We start from the raw sequence: 12,828 nt of genomic DNA, 5'->3' as shown, positions 1-12,828 counted from the left end.
TGGTTAGTGATGTGAACTGTGCATTTTGTGATCTCCAGTCGCCACTTGCCGTCAGGGTAGGCCAGGCTAAGTACATGCAGTTGTATGTGCGCAAACCGCACACAGTTGTTAGCCCACTTGGAGTTGATGCATGTAGATTCTAGAATGTTTAGGATGCTTATTAGGCAAGTGCCATGCACCAGACACAGGTAAATGGGCCACAGGCAATCACAGCTGGGCAGCCCATCTGGGACAGATTTGGAGGTGTTTGGACAGGTCTGGAGCAGTTGGGCAGGTCATACAGCAGGGAAACCAGGCGGACCAGCAGAAGGGGCAGAAAATTTACCTATTTAAAGGCCACACCTCTTCTCAACCAAGGCATCTGATTCTTAGCTTGGAGACAGGTCCAGGGAGCAATAGCAGCAACATCTAGCATGGCATCATCCAAGATGTCACGCGGACGTGCTGTCACGGGGACGTGTCACAGTAGATGTGCTGTCACGGGCGAGTGTCGCAGAATTTAATTGAATTAATCTGATGTGCAAAAAATGTGCACATTGAATTAATTCAATAAGTTAGGAGAACCTTAGTTTTTAAGGTTATAAAGTTTTAAAAGGTTTCAGACCATGGGCGGCCAAAAGTTAAGTGACTTGGCAATTTTTAAAACAAAAAGGACTTGGGCTGAAAATTTAATGTGGATTTGTGGAGGAGGCAGCGTGGAGATTGCAGAGGGAATTTCAACGCTGATTTCCTGGCTGAATTCGTGTGCTTCTTGCGGGGCAAAATCAGGGCAGATTTGGTGCGAGAAATCAGGGCTGATTTCGGGCCTAGCATGTACGCGAATCGGTGCTGAATTTTTCAAGCCTAGAAACAGTAATTTTCAGCTTTCTTGTTTAGGGCAGATTTGGGGCTGAATTTGGACACGTGTGGTTTGCGTGTCAGCCTCAGAAGTGTGCGCGTGTGCGGTGTGTGCACCGGCACAGAATAAAAGCAGGATTCCAGACACAGGAAGGGCAGGGCTGAATTTCATGCGTGTGTGCACAGAGAATTTGTTCTGTGATTGGGATTTACAGCACAAATTGTGCAGGTAGAATTCAGTAACAGAAATTGCTGTGCTCTGTGGTTTTCTCAGAGTTCGTAGGAATCTTTACAAAGAGGCAGCCAATCAAATCAGGTTTGTTAGGGGTTTTCGCCCGTCCCGTTGGACCCTCACAGTTGTAACAGGTTCAAGTTTAATATAAAGAAATACCGAAAGGGGCGCTCGCGTTAAGGGCCAATCTGGTGTGCTGTGTGTTCGAGTAGGAGCGCTCTAGCTCCCTTTGTTTTCTTCAATTATCTGTGTTGGAATTTGAATAGTTTAAGTGCTGTGAGAAATTAAGAAGATTCTTCACCGCCCGATTTTGTATTGGCCGGTTTCATGGTTCCGTTGCCGGGACATCACCAACTTTCTTAAGGAGGTGAGCCTGTGTTGTCTTGGGGAGTACCAGCACTTAGATTTTCTGATAGCAGGTTTGAAGAATTTCTTAAAGTTAGCAATTGATCAAGATGTCGGAGAACAGTAGTGACCACACTTATTCCACAGGGGATAGGGAGTCTCCAGAGCATGTAGAAGATCGTTTTGTTGATGCAGACGAAGAGGAGGTTCAGCACATGAGAACTGCAGATGTGAGACAGTCACAGCCTGTGTCTAGAGGTATGCGTACAGAGACTGTTAGACCTGACACTGCAGTGCCAGGTAGATCTCAGGGAGATGTGGATGCAGATCATTTGTTTAGAGCTCAGATGATGAGTATTTATGATGCATTCACACAGTTGGCTCAGAATCCTCGTTTTATAGAGTTCATGAATCTGCCTAAACCTCAAGTTGCGGGTGTTGGACCGCAAGTTGCTTCTGATGCGCATGTTATGCAAACAGGACAGTTGGCAAGGACACCTGTTGTACAAGGTGATCAAGTGCATAATGCTTCAGGCCAACATAGAGATGCGCATGTGCAGGGTCATGTTGATATGCATGCTCAGGGCAATAATTTTCAGCAGATGCATAATGGACAAACGAGTGCACGAGGACCTATTGGGCAGCCCACTTTCTTTGGTGGTGGTTCTGTCTTTCAAGCCATGAGAGCTAATGTACCTTTAGGTAATGCTATGTATGGAAATATTGGAATGCAACCTGGCTTCCAAGGTGGTATGCATGCTAAAGTTCAAGATGTTAGTACTTCACGACCACCTGTTGTGGGAAGTGCTAATACAGCTCCTTATTTACAGCCACCTGTGTATGATAACTTGGCTGCTAAGGGTAAGCCAAAGGACTACAATGAAGGTGGAAAAGCAGTGAAGTTTGATACATTCAGTGGAATGCAGGACAAGCTGAAAGCTTTAACATTTCTACAGCAGTTTGATGTAGCATTTGCTGCTGGAAATTTCACTGAATCTTCAAAGATTCGTAGAGCTTCTACTTTTTTGAAAGGGAATGCTATGCAGTGGTGGACAAATCTAGTAATTCAACAGCAAGCTCCCTCGACTTGGGTTGAATTTAAGCAGCTCTTTTCAATCATGTGGTTGACAGACACATTTGAAGTAGATGTAAAGACTGCTTGGCACAAGTTGGACTCAACCAACTGTGAGAATATTGAGGGATATAATAAGAAGTTTTGGGATGCTTTGTTGCCTTTGAGTTCATACAGACATGTACCTTTGGAAGAGCAGATAGAGAAGTATTGTTGTGGACTTCTGAAGGAGATTCGAGATTTCTGTACAAAGACAAAGGTATCCAGTATGTCTCAATTGATTGAGAATGCATCTACTGCAGCAGCATTACTTCGTGGTAGAGTGGATGGTTTCAAGTTTGGAAAGAAAGAGGATGAGCAAAAGCCTGGAAAAGTTGGAAACTGGAAGAAGAATGGCAGATTTGCGAATGCTAATCAAGGTAATAAGCAAAGGAATGCTAAGGAACAGGGTAGTACCTACAGAACTTTGGATGAAAGGAAGGCTTTACAAAAAGCCAACAAGTGCTTCAACTGCGAAGAAGAAGGCCATATGGCTAGAGAGTGTCCAAAGAAGAAGCGAAAGGCTGATGATGAGAGTGATGCCAAAGGAAAGAGATCCAAAGCCTCAGTGGGACTTGTATCTGACTTGGTTGGGGAGAAGCCCAATGAAGATGATACAGAGTTATGTAGAGCATGGGGAAAGATAAGAGATCAGGCAGCCCTGATTTTCTTTGATCCTGGTGCTAAGCGTAACTTCATTTCACCTGAGTTAGCAGGCAAGTTAGGTATTCGTCCAGAGGAGATGGGATCCATGCATGAGGCTACTATGGCAGCTCCAAGACATGCAGAGGCAGTCACTCCTATTATTGGCAAGCTTAGGCTGCATGTGCAGAGTTATGTGGACACTGAAGAATTCTTCATCATGCCATTGGATGGTTGTGATGTTTTGTTAGGTATGCCTTGGTTCCATAGGATTCATGCTTTGTTGGATGCCCATGCTAGGAAGATCACTCTTACTCATAGGGGCAAACAGCATGAACTTGATGTAAAGCTTAAAGGGGAGTCTATCCCAGTTGTATCGGCTTCTGCCATTACTTCAGTAATAAAAAGTCATATTTCTGCGTACTTGGTTTTTGTTAAAGATCTTCAAAGTAATTAAGGTGTTGGAAATATGTCTAAATTAGATAAGGAGAGGTTGGAATTTTTAAATCAGTTTAAAGATTGTTTTTCAGAACCTCCACATGGTCAATTGCCGCCTGAAAGGCCTGAGGATCACGCAATTGATATAATTCCAGGTAGTAGTCCTCCAAACAAACCACCTTACAGAGTAAGTGCTGCGCAGCAAGAAGAAATCATGAGCCAGGTTAAGGAGTTGTTGGAAAAAGGATACATCCAACCTAGTTCTTCTCCTTATTGCTCACCTGTGTTGCTTGTGCAAAAGAAAGACGGTTCATGGCGAATGTGTATTGATTACAGGGCCTTGAACAAGATAACCATTCGGAATAAATTTCCCATACCAAGAATTGATGATGTCTTGGATAGGTTGGAGGGATCAGGTGTTTTCAGCCGTATTGATCTAAAGAGTGGTTATCACCAGGTACGGATTAGACCAGAAGATGTACCAAAGACAGCTTTCAGGACTACCTTTGGACTTTATGAGTTTCTAGTCATGCCTTTTGGTCTGACTAATGCTCCTGCTACGTTCAATCGAATGATGGACAGGATTTTTAGACCATATAGATCTTTTGTTGGCACTTTCTTTGATGATATGATTGTGCATTCAAAAGATGAAATGGAGCATAGGAAACACTTGGCCATTGTTTTTGCAGAGCTCAGAAAACATCAGCTGGTAGTCAATGCTAAGAAAAGTGAATTCTTTTTAGAAGAAATTCAGTTTTTGGGTCATATTGTGTCCAAGGATGGGGTACGTATGGATCCGTCAAAGGTAGAGGCAATCAAGAATTGGCCTCATCTCAGAAATTTGCATGAGGTTCGTAGTTTCTTGGGATTGTGCTCTTATTACAGAAGGTTCATCAGGCAGTTTGCTGAAATTGCTTCACCTTTGCATGCTTTGCAAAAGAAAGGTGTACCATTCACTTGGTCACAGAGAGAGATTGCAGCTTTCAATAAGCTTAAGGAAAAGTTGACCTCAGATCCAGTTTTGGTTTTGCTTGATTTGAGGAAGGCTTTTGTTGTTCAATGCGATGCATGTGGAAACAGTATTGGTGCTGTTTTGATGCAGGATGGACATGTTGTTACCTACGAAAGCAGGGTTTTGCAAGGGCCTGAAAAGAATTTGCAGGTCTATGAGAAAGAGCTTTTGGCAGTGGTTCATGCATTGACAGTGTGGAAGCATTATTTGCTTGGTGCTGATTTTACAGTACAGACTGATCATCAGACCTTGCGATATTTTCTTACGCAGACAAAGTTGTCTGAAAAGCATATGCGTTGGGCAAACTTTTTGTCACAGTTTCACTTTCAGATTGTGCATGTGGAAGGCAAAAAGAATGTAGTTGCAGACGCTTTGTCAAGGAAACCACAGGTTTCAGCAGTGTCTATTGCTTATCATCATGAGTTGGATGAAATGAAAGAGCAATATTCAGTCGATGAGGATTTTGGAAATGTTTATGACCAGTTGTTAGATGGTCAACGTCGTGAACATTATCTTTTGAGAGATGGTTTTTTGATGATGCATGGTCGGTTATGCATTACGAAGCAGTTGAGGCCAAAGGTTCTAATTGAAAGTCATGCACCTCCTTATGCAGGGCATAGAGGAATTGATGCTACCGTAAAAGCTGTGGAGACTTTCTTTTATTGGCCAACACTAAGACGTGATGTAGATGCTTTTGTGCGTTCATGCATTATCTGTCAGAAAGTTAAGTTTGACAGACAGAAAATGCCAGGGTTGTTGCAACCATTACCGATTCCTGATAGACCGTGGCAGAGTATAGTTATGGATTTTATCTTTGATCTTCCTAGGACACCTACAGGAAATGATGGCATATGGACAATTATTTGCAGGTTCAGTAAGCAAGCCCATTTCATTTCGGTCAGGAAGAAGATAACAGCAGATCACATGGCTAGATTGTTTCTGCAGCAGATCTTTAAGTATCATGGCATGCCACAGTCTATTGTCAGTGACAGGGATCCCAGAATGACTAGTTTATTTTGGAAAGGTATTTTTGAGAACATGGGTACAACTTTGAAGTTTTCTTCATCTTTCCATCCGCAGACTGATGGACAATCAGAAGAAGCAAATTCTACTGTTTTGGATTTGCTAAAGTGTTATGTATCAGATCATAAGAATCAGTGGGAGAAGTACTTGCCATTGGTTGAGTTTGCATACAATAACACAGTACATAGCTCAACTGGTAAGGCACCTTTTGAGATTGTGGAAGGGGGAAAGAAAGTGCCTCCTATTTTGCATACAAAGGATAAAATCTTTGAGGCAGATAAGTTTGTGGAAAGTCTGGATGTGGCTTACAAGAAAATTCAGCAAGCACTCCAGAAAACACAAGAGAAACAGAAAAGAGCAGCAGACCGTCATCGCAGACCTTTGGCGTTTGAAAAGGATGATTGGGTGCTCTTAAAGTTTGAAAAGGCAAGGCTTAAGAAGTGGAAAGGCAAGGAACGCCTATATTCCAAGCTTAGCATGCGATATTATGGGCCTTTTCAAGTAACAGAGAAGATCAATGATGTAGCTTATAGGCTAAAGCTACCAGATCATTGGAGGATTCATAATGCTTTTCATGTGAGTCTTCTTAGACCTTTCACAGGCGATGTGCCAGAGGATACGATCAATGAAGATCAACCAGAGGTTGAGGAATTGGATGAGATACTGGTACCAGAACAAATCTTGGCACATAAGGAAATGAAAGTTAGAGGTAAAGTTTCCAGGAGGTATTTGGTGAAGTTTCGGAACTATCCACCGCTTGATGCCAAATGGATGGAGGAAGGTGACCTAGCAAATTCACCTCAGTTGTTGCAACTTTACCTAGAGGCGTTTCAGTTGACACCGACCTTGAGTCAGGGTCCTTCAGGTTCAGCAAAGCCGCAAGCATCTGGAGTATTGCCTGATACTCAAGAGGGGGGTAGCACCTCCACCCCTTCATGACAGATGGGCTTAGAGATCTAGAAATCGCATTGGTATGCTATATGTATATCCGGGGTACTGTATGCTGGCAGTATTTTTGCTACAGGGATTTCTATGATGAGTGTACTAGTCACTTCAATGAGTAGGACAGATGCATATCGATGCCTACTGCAGCTCTGAGTATCGTATGTACTTCTGTATTTTTGAGATGCAATTCTGTTTGCAGTTTGATATATTTTTGATGGTTATCACTGTCAAGAATGCTGTTATTTCAAGTGGGATACACATGGCCGTAGCAGATGCATATGTTACTCAGGTCATGGAGACAGCGTATTCCAATTTTGGTTTCATCAGTGGCATCACTTCTTTTGCAATCGAGGTCGCTTGCAAGATTTCCAGAGGGGGGTATGTCACGCGGACGTGCTGTCACACGGGGACGTGTCACAGTAGATGTGCTGTCACGGGCGAGTGTCGCAGAATTTAATTGAATTAATCTGATGTGCAAAAAATGTGCACATTGAATTAATTCAATAAGTTAGGAGAACCTTAGTTTTTAAGGTTATAAAGTTTTAAAAGGTTTCAGACCATGGGCGGCCAAAAGTTAAGTGACTTGGCAATTTTTAAAACAAAAAGGACTTGGGCTGAAAATTTAACGTGGATTTGTGGAGGAGGCAGCGTGGAGATTGCAGAGGGAATTTCAACGCTGATTTCCTGGCTGAATTCGTGTGCTTCTTGCGGGGCAAAATCAGGGCAGATTTGGTGCGAGAAATCAGGGCTGATTTCGGGCCTAGCATGTACGCGAATCGGTGCTGAATTTTTCAAGCCCAGAAACAGTAATTTTCAGCTTTCTTGTTTAGGGCAGATTTGGGGCTGAATTTGGACACGTGTGGTTTGCGTGTCAGCCTCAGAAGTGTGCGCGTGTGCGGTGTGCGCACCGGCACAGAATAAAAGCAGGATTCCAGACACAGGAAGGGCAGGGCTGAATTTCATGCGTGTGTGCACAGAGAATTTGTTCTGTGATTGGGATTTACAGCACAAATTGCGCAGGTAGAATTCAGTAACAGAAATTGCTGTGCTCTGTGGTTTTCTCAGAGTTCGTAGGAATCTTTACAAAGAGGCAGCCAATCAAATCAGGTTTGTTAGGGGTTTTTGCCCGTCCCGTTGGACCCTCACAGTTGTAACAGGTTCAAGTTTAATATAAAGAAATACCGAAAGGGGCGCTCGCGTTAAGGGCCAATCTGGTGTGCTGTGTGTTCGAGTAGGAGCGCTCTAGCTCCCTTTGTTTTCTTCAATTATCTGTGTTGGAATTTGAATAGTTTAAGTGCTGTGAGAAATTAAGAAGATTCTTCACCGCCCGATTTTGTATTGGCCGGTTTCACAAGACATCAGGGCTCTTCTTTAAGGTAGATGGCATTTGTCTCAGATCTGACAAAACAGGGTATTGCAAAGCCCTGCTCAGCTTGTTCCGCTAAGGACCTGTTTGAACTTTGGAGCATCCTATTTTTTAGTGACTAGTCTAGGTATACATGCTTATTTTCAGCTCGGCAGGGAGGAAGTTATCTCAGGTCAAGGATATTTCAGCTTCATAATAAAGCAAATACAATGAAAGGTGGGGGCCCTTCAGCGGGTATTGGGACCCAATGTTGTCTGGTTTTTACACACCATAGTATGCACAATCCAGTTATGTATGTATAATGCTTCCACATGTGACATTGTATCAGAGCAGAGGAAGCTATGTTGCATGAGAAATGAGTATCAAGGCTTCCGCGTGTGAAATTGTAGAGCAAGGCCATGTTGCACAAGACATTAGTATCAAAATATCAAAGCATCAGGTTCGCCCTAAGGCACATCAAAGCTAGGGTTCTCGTCCTAAGACATGCTAGAGCAGAGCAAAGGATATCAGTCAAGCTCAGTAACATTGGGTGCATCAACATTGGTATCAACAGATGTGTGTAGTCCAGTCAGTATCAAGAAGACGAAATTTTGTTGGAGAAGCATCATTGATGCCTTGATGGAGCTCCAGAGGTTGCAGATGAAAGGGATGGTACTTTGGACGCATTTTGACTAGTCTGCAGCAGTTGAGCAGCTTGAAGGTTGGTAACAGGTCATACAGCAGGCTGGCCAGGCTGATAAGCAGAAGGGTGCAGAAAATTGCCCTATTTAAAGGCCCTGCCTCTTCCCAGCCAAGGCATTAGATTTCCAGCCACCAAACATTAGCAAGAGCATCGGCATGGCATCAATCCAAGACATTAGCACTCTTCTTCAAGTTAGATGGACGCAGGCAAGTGTTTTGCCTGAGACCCCGAAAAAATAGGCTATTCTAGAGCCCTGCCTTGTACACAAACTCCGCACAGTCTTGTAACCCACTTGGAGTCGACATACGTATAGATGCTTAGGATGCTTACTAGGCCAAGTGTCAAGCATTGGACATTGCAAGTAGATAGCACACAGGCAAGACACCTAAGCCTGGCAGTTGGGCAGCCTTGTAGGGACAGATCTGGACGCATTTTGACTAGTCTGGAGCAGTTGAGCAACTGGTCAGGCAGCTGTAGATTGGTAACAGGTCGTACAGCAGGCAGGCCAAGCTAATAAGCAGTAGGGTGCAGAAAATTGCCCTACTTAAAGGCCCTGCCTCTTCCCAGCCAAGGCATTAGATTTCCAGCCACCAAGCATTAGCAGGAGCATCAGCATGGCATCAATCCAAGACATTAGCACTCTTCTTCAAGGTAGATGGATGCAGGCAAGTGTTTTGCCTGAGACCCCAAAAAAATAGGGTATTCTAGAGCCCTACCTTGTACACAGCTGTTCTGGCAAGACCTATTCCGAGTAGCAAGATCCAGCCTATTGTACATGCTAACTCCACACAGTCTTGTAACCCACTTGGAGTTGACATACGTATAGATGTTTAGGACACTTACTAGGTCAAGTGTAAAGCATTGGACATTGCAAGTAGATAGCACACAGGATTGTAACCCACTTGGAGTTGACATACGTATAGATGTTTAGGATGCTTACTAGCCAAGTGTAAAGCATTGGACATTGCAAGTAGATAGCACACAGGCAAGACACCTAAGCTTGGCAGTTGGGCAGCCTTGTAGGGACAGATTTGGACGCATTTTGACTAGCCTATTGTACATGCGCAAACTCCAAACAGTCTTGTAACCCACTTGGAGTTGACATACGTATAGATGTTTAGGACACTTACTAGGCCAAGTGTCAAGCATTGGACATTGCAAGTAGATAGCACACAGGCAAGACACCTAAGCCTGGCAGTTGGGCAGCCTTGTAGGGACAGATCTGTAGCCAGGCTGATAAGCAGAAGGGTGCAGAAAATTGCCCTATTTAAAGGCCCTGCCTCTTCCCAGCCAAGGCATTAGATTTCCAGTTTTTGTTTCTGTTTTTCGAGCCGGGCCAGAGACGAGCACGCTCGTTTCTGAGACTCGAGCAGAGAAACGCTTTTGTCATTAGCTTCATCGTCTCGGTCGTGAGACTGGTTTCGCTACTTCTTTAAGGCATGACCTCGGAAGACCCATTTACTGGGCATGACAGCGACCAAGAACTCCCAAAGGAGCCCAGGTACTGTGGGACTTGCCATTAGGCAGCTGGAGGAGAGGTTCACCAAGCATTAGCAGGAGCATCAGCATGGCATCGACGCAGGCAAGTGTTTTGCCTGAGACCCCATAAAAATAGGGTATTCTAGAGCCCTGCCTTGTACGCAGCTGTTCTGGCAAGACCTATTCGGAGCAGCAAGATCGGCCTATTGTTTAGTCTGGGCATACACTTATGTTCAAGTCAGGAAGGAGGAAGTTATCTTCAAGTCAAGGATAAGATTTCATTGTACATATTTCAACTCTATATCAAAACAAAAACGCTGAAAGGCGGGGGACCCGGCAGTATTGGGACCCAATGCTATGTTTAATGTATCTCCTCTCTTCTCTTCAATTAATGCACTACTGTATGCACAATCCAATTATGCATGTACAAGGCTTCCACATGTGACATTAGCATTAGAGTAGAGCAAGGCCATGTTGCATGAGACATCAGTATCAAGGCTTCCACATGTGCATAAGGAATATTTGGTTACTGTCTTGTGCTTTTTCAAGGGTCTCTCCCTATGCATATGAACTTCATGCACATAGAAAGCCAAATGTATGTGGTCCTCATACTTCATGATTCTTTGCAAGGGATGTACCCTTCCTTGAACAAACAATGTGTGCGTGTGTGTGTGTGCGTGCATGTGTGTGTGTGCGTGCATGCATGTGAGAGAGAGAGAGAGAGAGAGATGCTTTTATGTCACTGTTGGCCCTTCTCATGCAGGTGGTACGTTCGCTCTATACTCGCTTTTGTGCCGGCATGCAAAGTTGAGTCACTTGCCAAATCACCAAGATGTTGATGAAGAATTGTCAACTTACAGACTGGAATCCTTTCCTAGAGAAAAGCAAGGGCATGCTATGAAATCCTTTCTTGAAAAGCATCAATGTTTACGCACTTTGCTACTCAGTGTAGTTCTCTTGGGAACATGTATGGTGATTGGGGATGGTGTTCTCACTCCAACAATATCTGGTAAAATATGTCATTGTCATAGAATATCCTATAGAACTGCTACTTGGCCAACTAAAACACTGGTTAACTTTATTTGATGCCTTAGCTTTCCCCTTTTTGGTGCAGTGTTATCGGCAGTCTCTGGTATTAGAGTTGCGACGGACAACCTCAATGAACGTGAGTAGCTATGATTTGAGGTTTGTGGGCCTACAATGAAGCTGTCCTGTTTTGTTGCTTTTTGTAGGATCATAAGTCTTTTGAAATTGGTGTTGGAATATTGTTCATTATTGTTTGTGTAAGATTTGTGCTAGTCCAAGGTCCAGATGGAGCCCCTGTTTTATAAACTCCTGCATCTTACTAGGACTGACAGATAAACTAGAAGGGGGACCCAAAGGCCAATCAGTAAACTAAAAACAATGATTTTGGGGTGATTATCCCATTCCAAATGTGCCATACAAAACCACCAGCATGTTTGCCCTACTCTAAATGCATGTAGCCTTTCACAAAGATCAACATATTACTATGTAATCATGATAAGACCTTGATATGGTGTCCAGAATCGGGATCTGGAAAATTTGTGTCACTTAATCTTGGCTTCTCCTTATAATGGGGTTATAATGGAGCTAGATGGATCCCAAGCACAAGTACATAGGGTGGAGCATAGATTCTGAAGATGCACCTCGCCTCACTTGGGCCATGTAAATGGATTTAAAACAGAGGGCAGGAGCATTGATCTTAACTGTTGGGAAATCGGAGTTAAGTGTGGGAACACCCTCTTAACCTGGGAATCTTCCCTTCACACCTCATTTAATCAGGTCAAAGAAGAGGTTGTACTTTCAGCCCATAAAAGGGGCACCAATGTACTCACAAATCAATCAAACAAACTTGTACTCGAAGCCAAGCAGTCAGGATGGGTTGAGGTGGTGAAGAAGAACATCCGCAAAGAAGTGAGGGAGGAGACTCAAAGGGAAGAACATCAAATCATTCACACCACCATTGAGGAGGAGAAGATGAAGCATGCCCGCCGCCTCAACATTCGAGTCACAGGTATAGCCGCGAGACACCCAACTCCACTCCCGAGAAAGATGGACAGCTTCTATGCATGAAGCTAGGCTACAGGGAAGAGGACCCTCTCCCCTTCACCAAAGCATGGAGAGCCGGGAAAGACTCAACACGCAAGCGAGCCCTCATCCTACAGTTTGCAGGAGAGACGGAGAGGGTCACCTTCATGAGGAAGAGGGTCATACTACGAGGCTTAGAGGGAGCTCCTATTTTCTTGGATGATGATCTCACGAGGAGCAGCTAGAGCATAGGAGAGCTTGCATGCCACGAGTCTTACACGCGAGGAGAGAAGGCAAGAAGGCCTTCTATCGAGATGGTCGGGTCATCATTGATGGGGCCGGCCCATGGATTAGCGGTTTGGGGCCTATGGGACACAGACCGGGCCACTGACAGAGATACACATGGCAGTATGGAACTGTAATGGTTCACTATGGGTGTAGCCTGGACGACTGGAGCATGTTATGGTGGGGAGAGACATCATACTTCTTTCTGACAGAGACACATTAGAGCCCAGAGAGAGGGCTACATGTGAACCAGTAAAGGGGCTAGCGTGTCCCTAGCATGGGAGAAATGCTCGGTGAGGAGTCCATCATGATCTTGTGCTCTCCAAGTCTGCATCTTGTCAATAGCATCTCTCACCATGCTGAGGTGAAAGAAGGAAGAGTG

At 44.2% G+C, this 12,828-nt stretch overlaps 1 protein-coding gene across 10 annotated transcripts in view; it reads left to right on the top strand.

The window, feature by feature from the left end:
* LOC147635567 (putative potassium transporter 2) overlaps window positions 1-12,828 on the top strand; it is a 34,378-nt gene that overhangs the window by 13,663 nt on the left and 7,887 nt on the right. For all 10 annotated transcript variants that reach the window (XM_086802909.1, XM_086802913.1, XM_086802915.1 and 7 more), the window contains 2 exons: window positions 10,876-11,121; window positions 11,227-11,277. In XM_086802909.1, the coding sequence (XP_086659035.1) occupies window positions 10,876-11,121; window positions 11,227-11,277 (297 nt within the window). The remainder of the gene's footprint in view (window positions 1-10,875; window positions 11,122-11,226; window positions 11,278-12,828) is intronic.

This window comes from Cibotium barometz, chromosome 9 (assembly GCF_041138505.1).
Source record: "Cibotium barometz isolate CiBa-2024 chromosome 9, ASM4113850v1, whole genome shotgun sequence".
NCBI lineage: Eukaryota > Viridiplantae > Streptophyta > Polypodiopsida > Cyatheales > Cibotiaceae > Cibotium > Cibotium barometz.
This window is presented reverse-complemented; position numbering and strand designations above follow the sequence as displayed.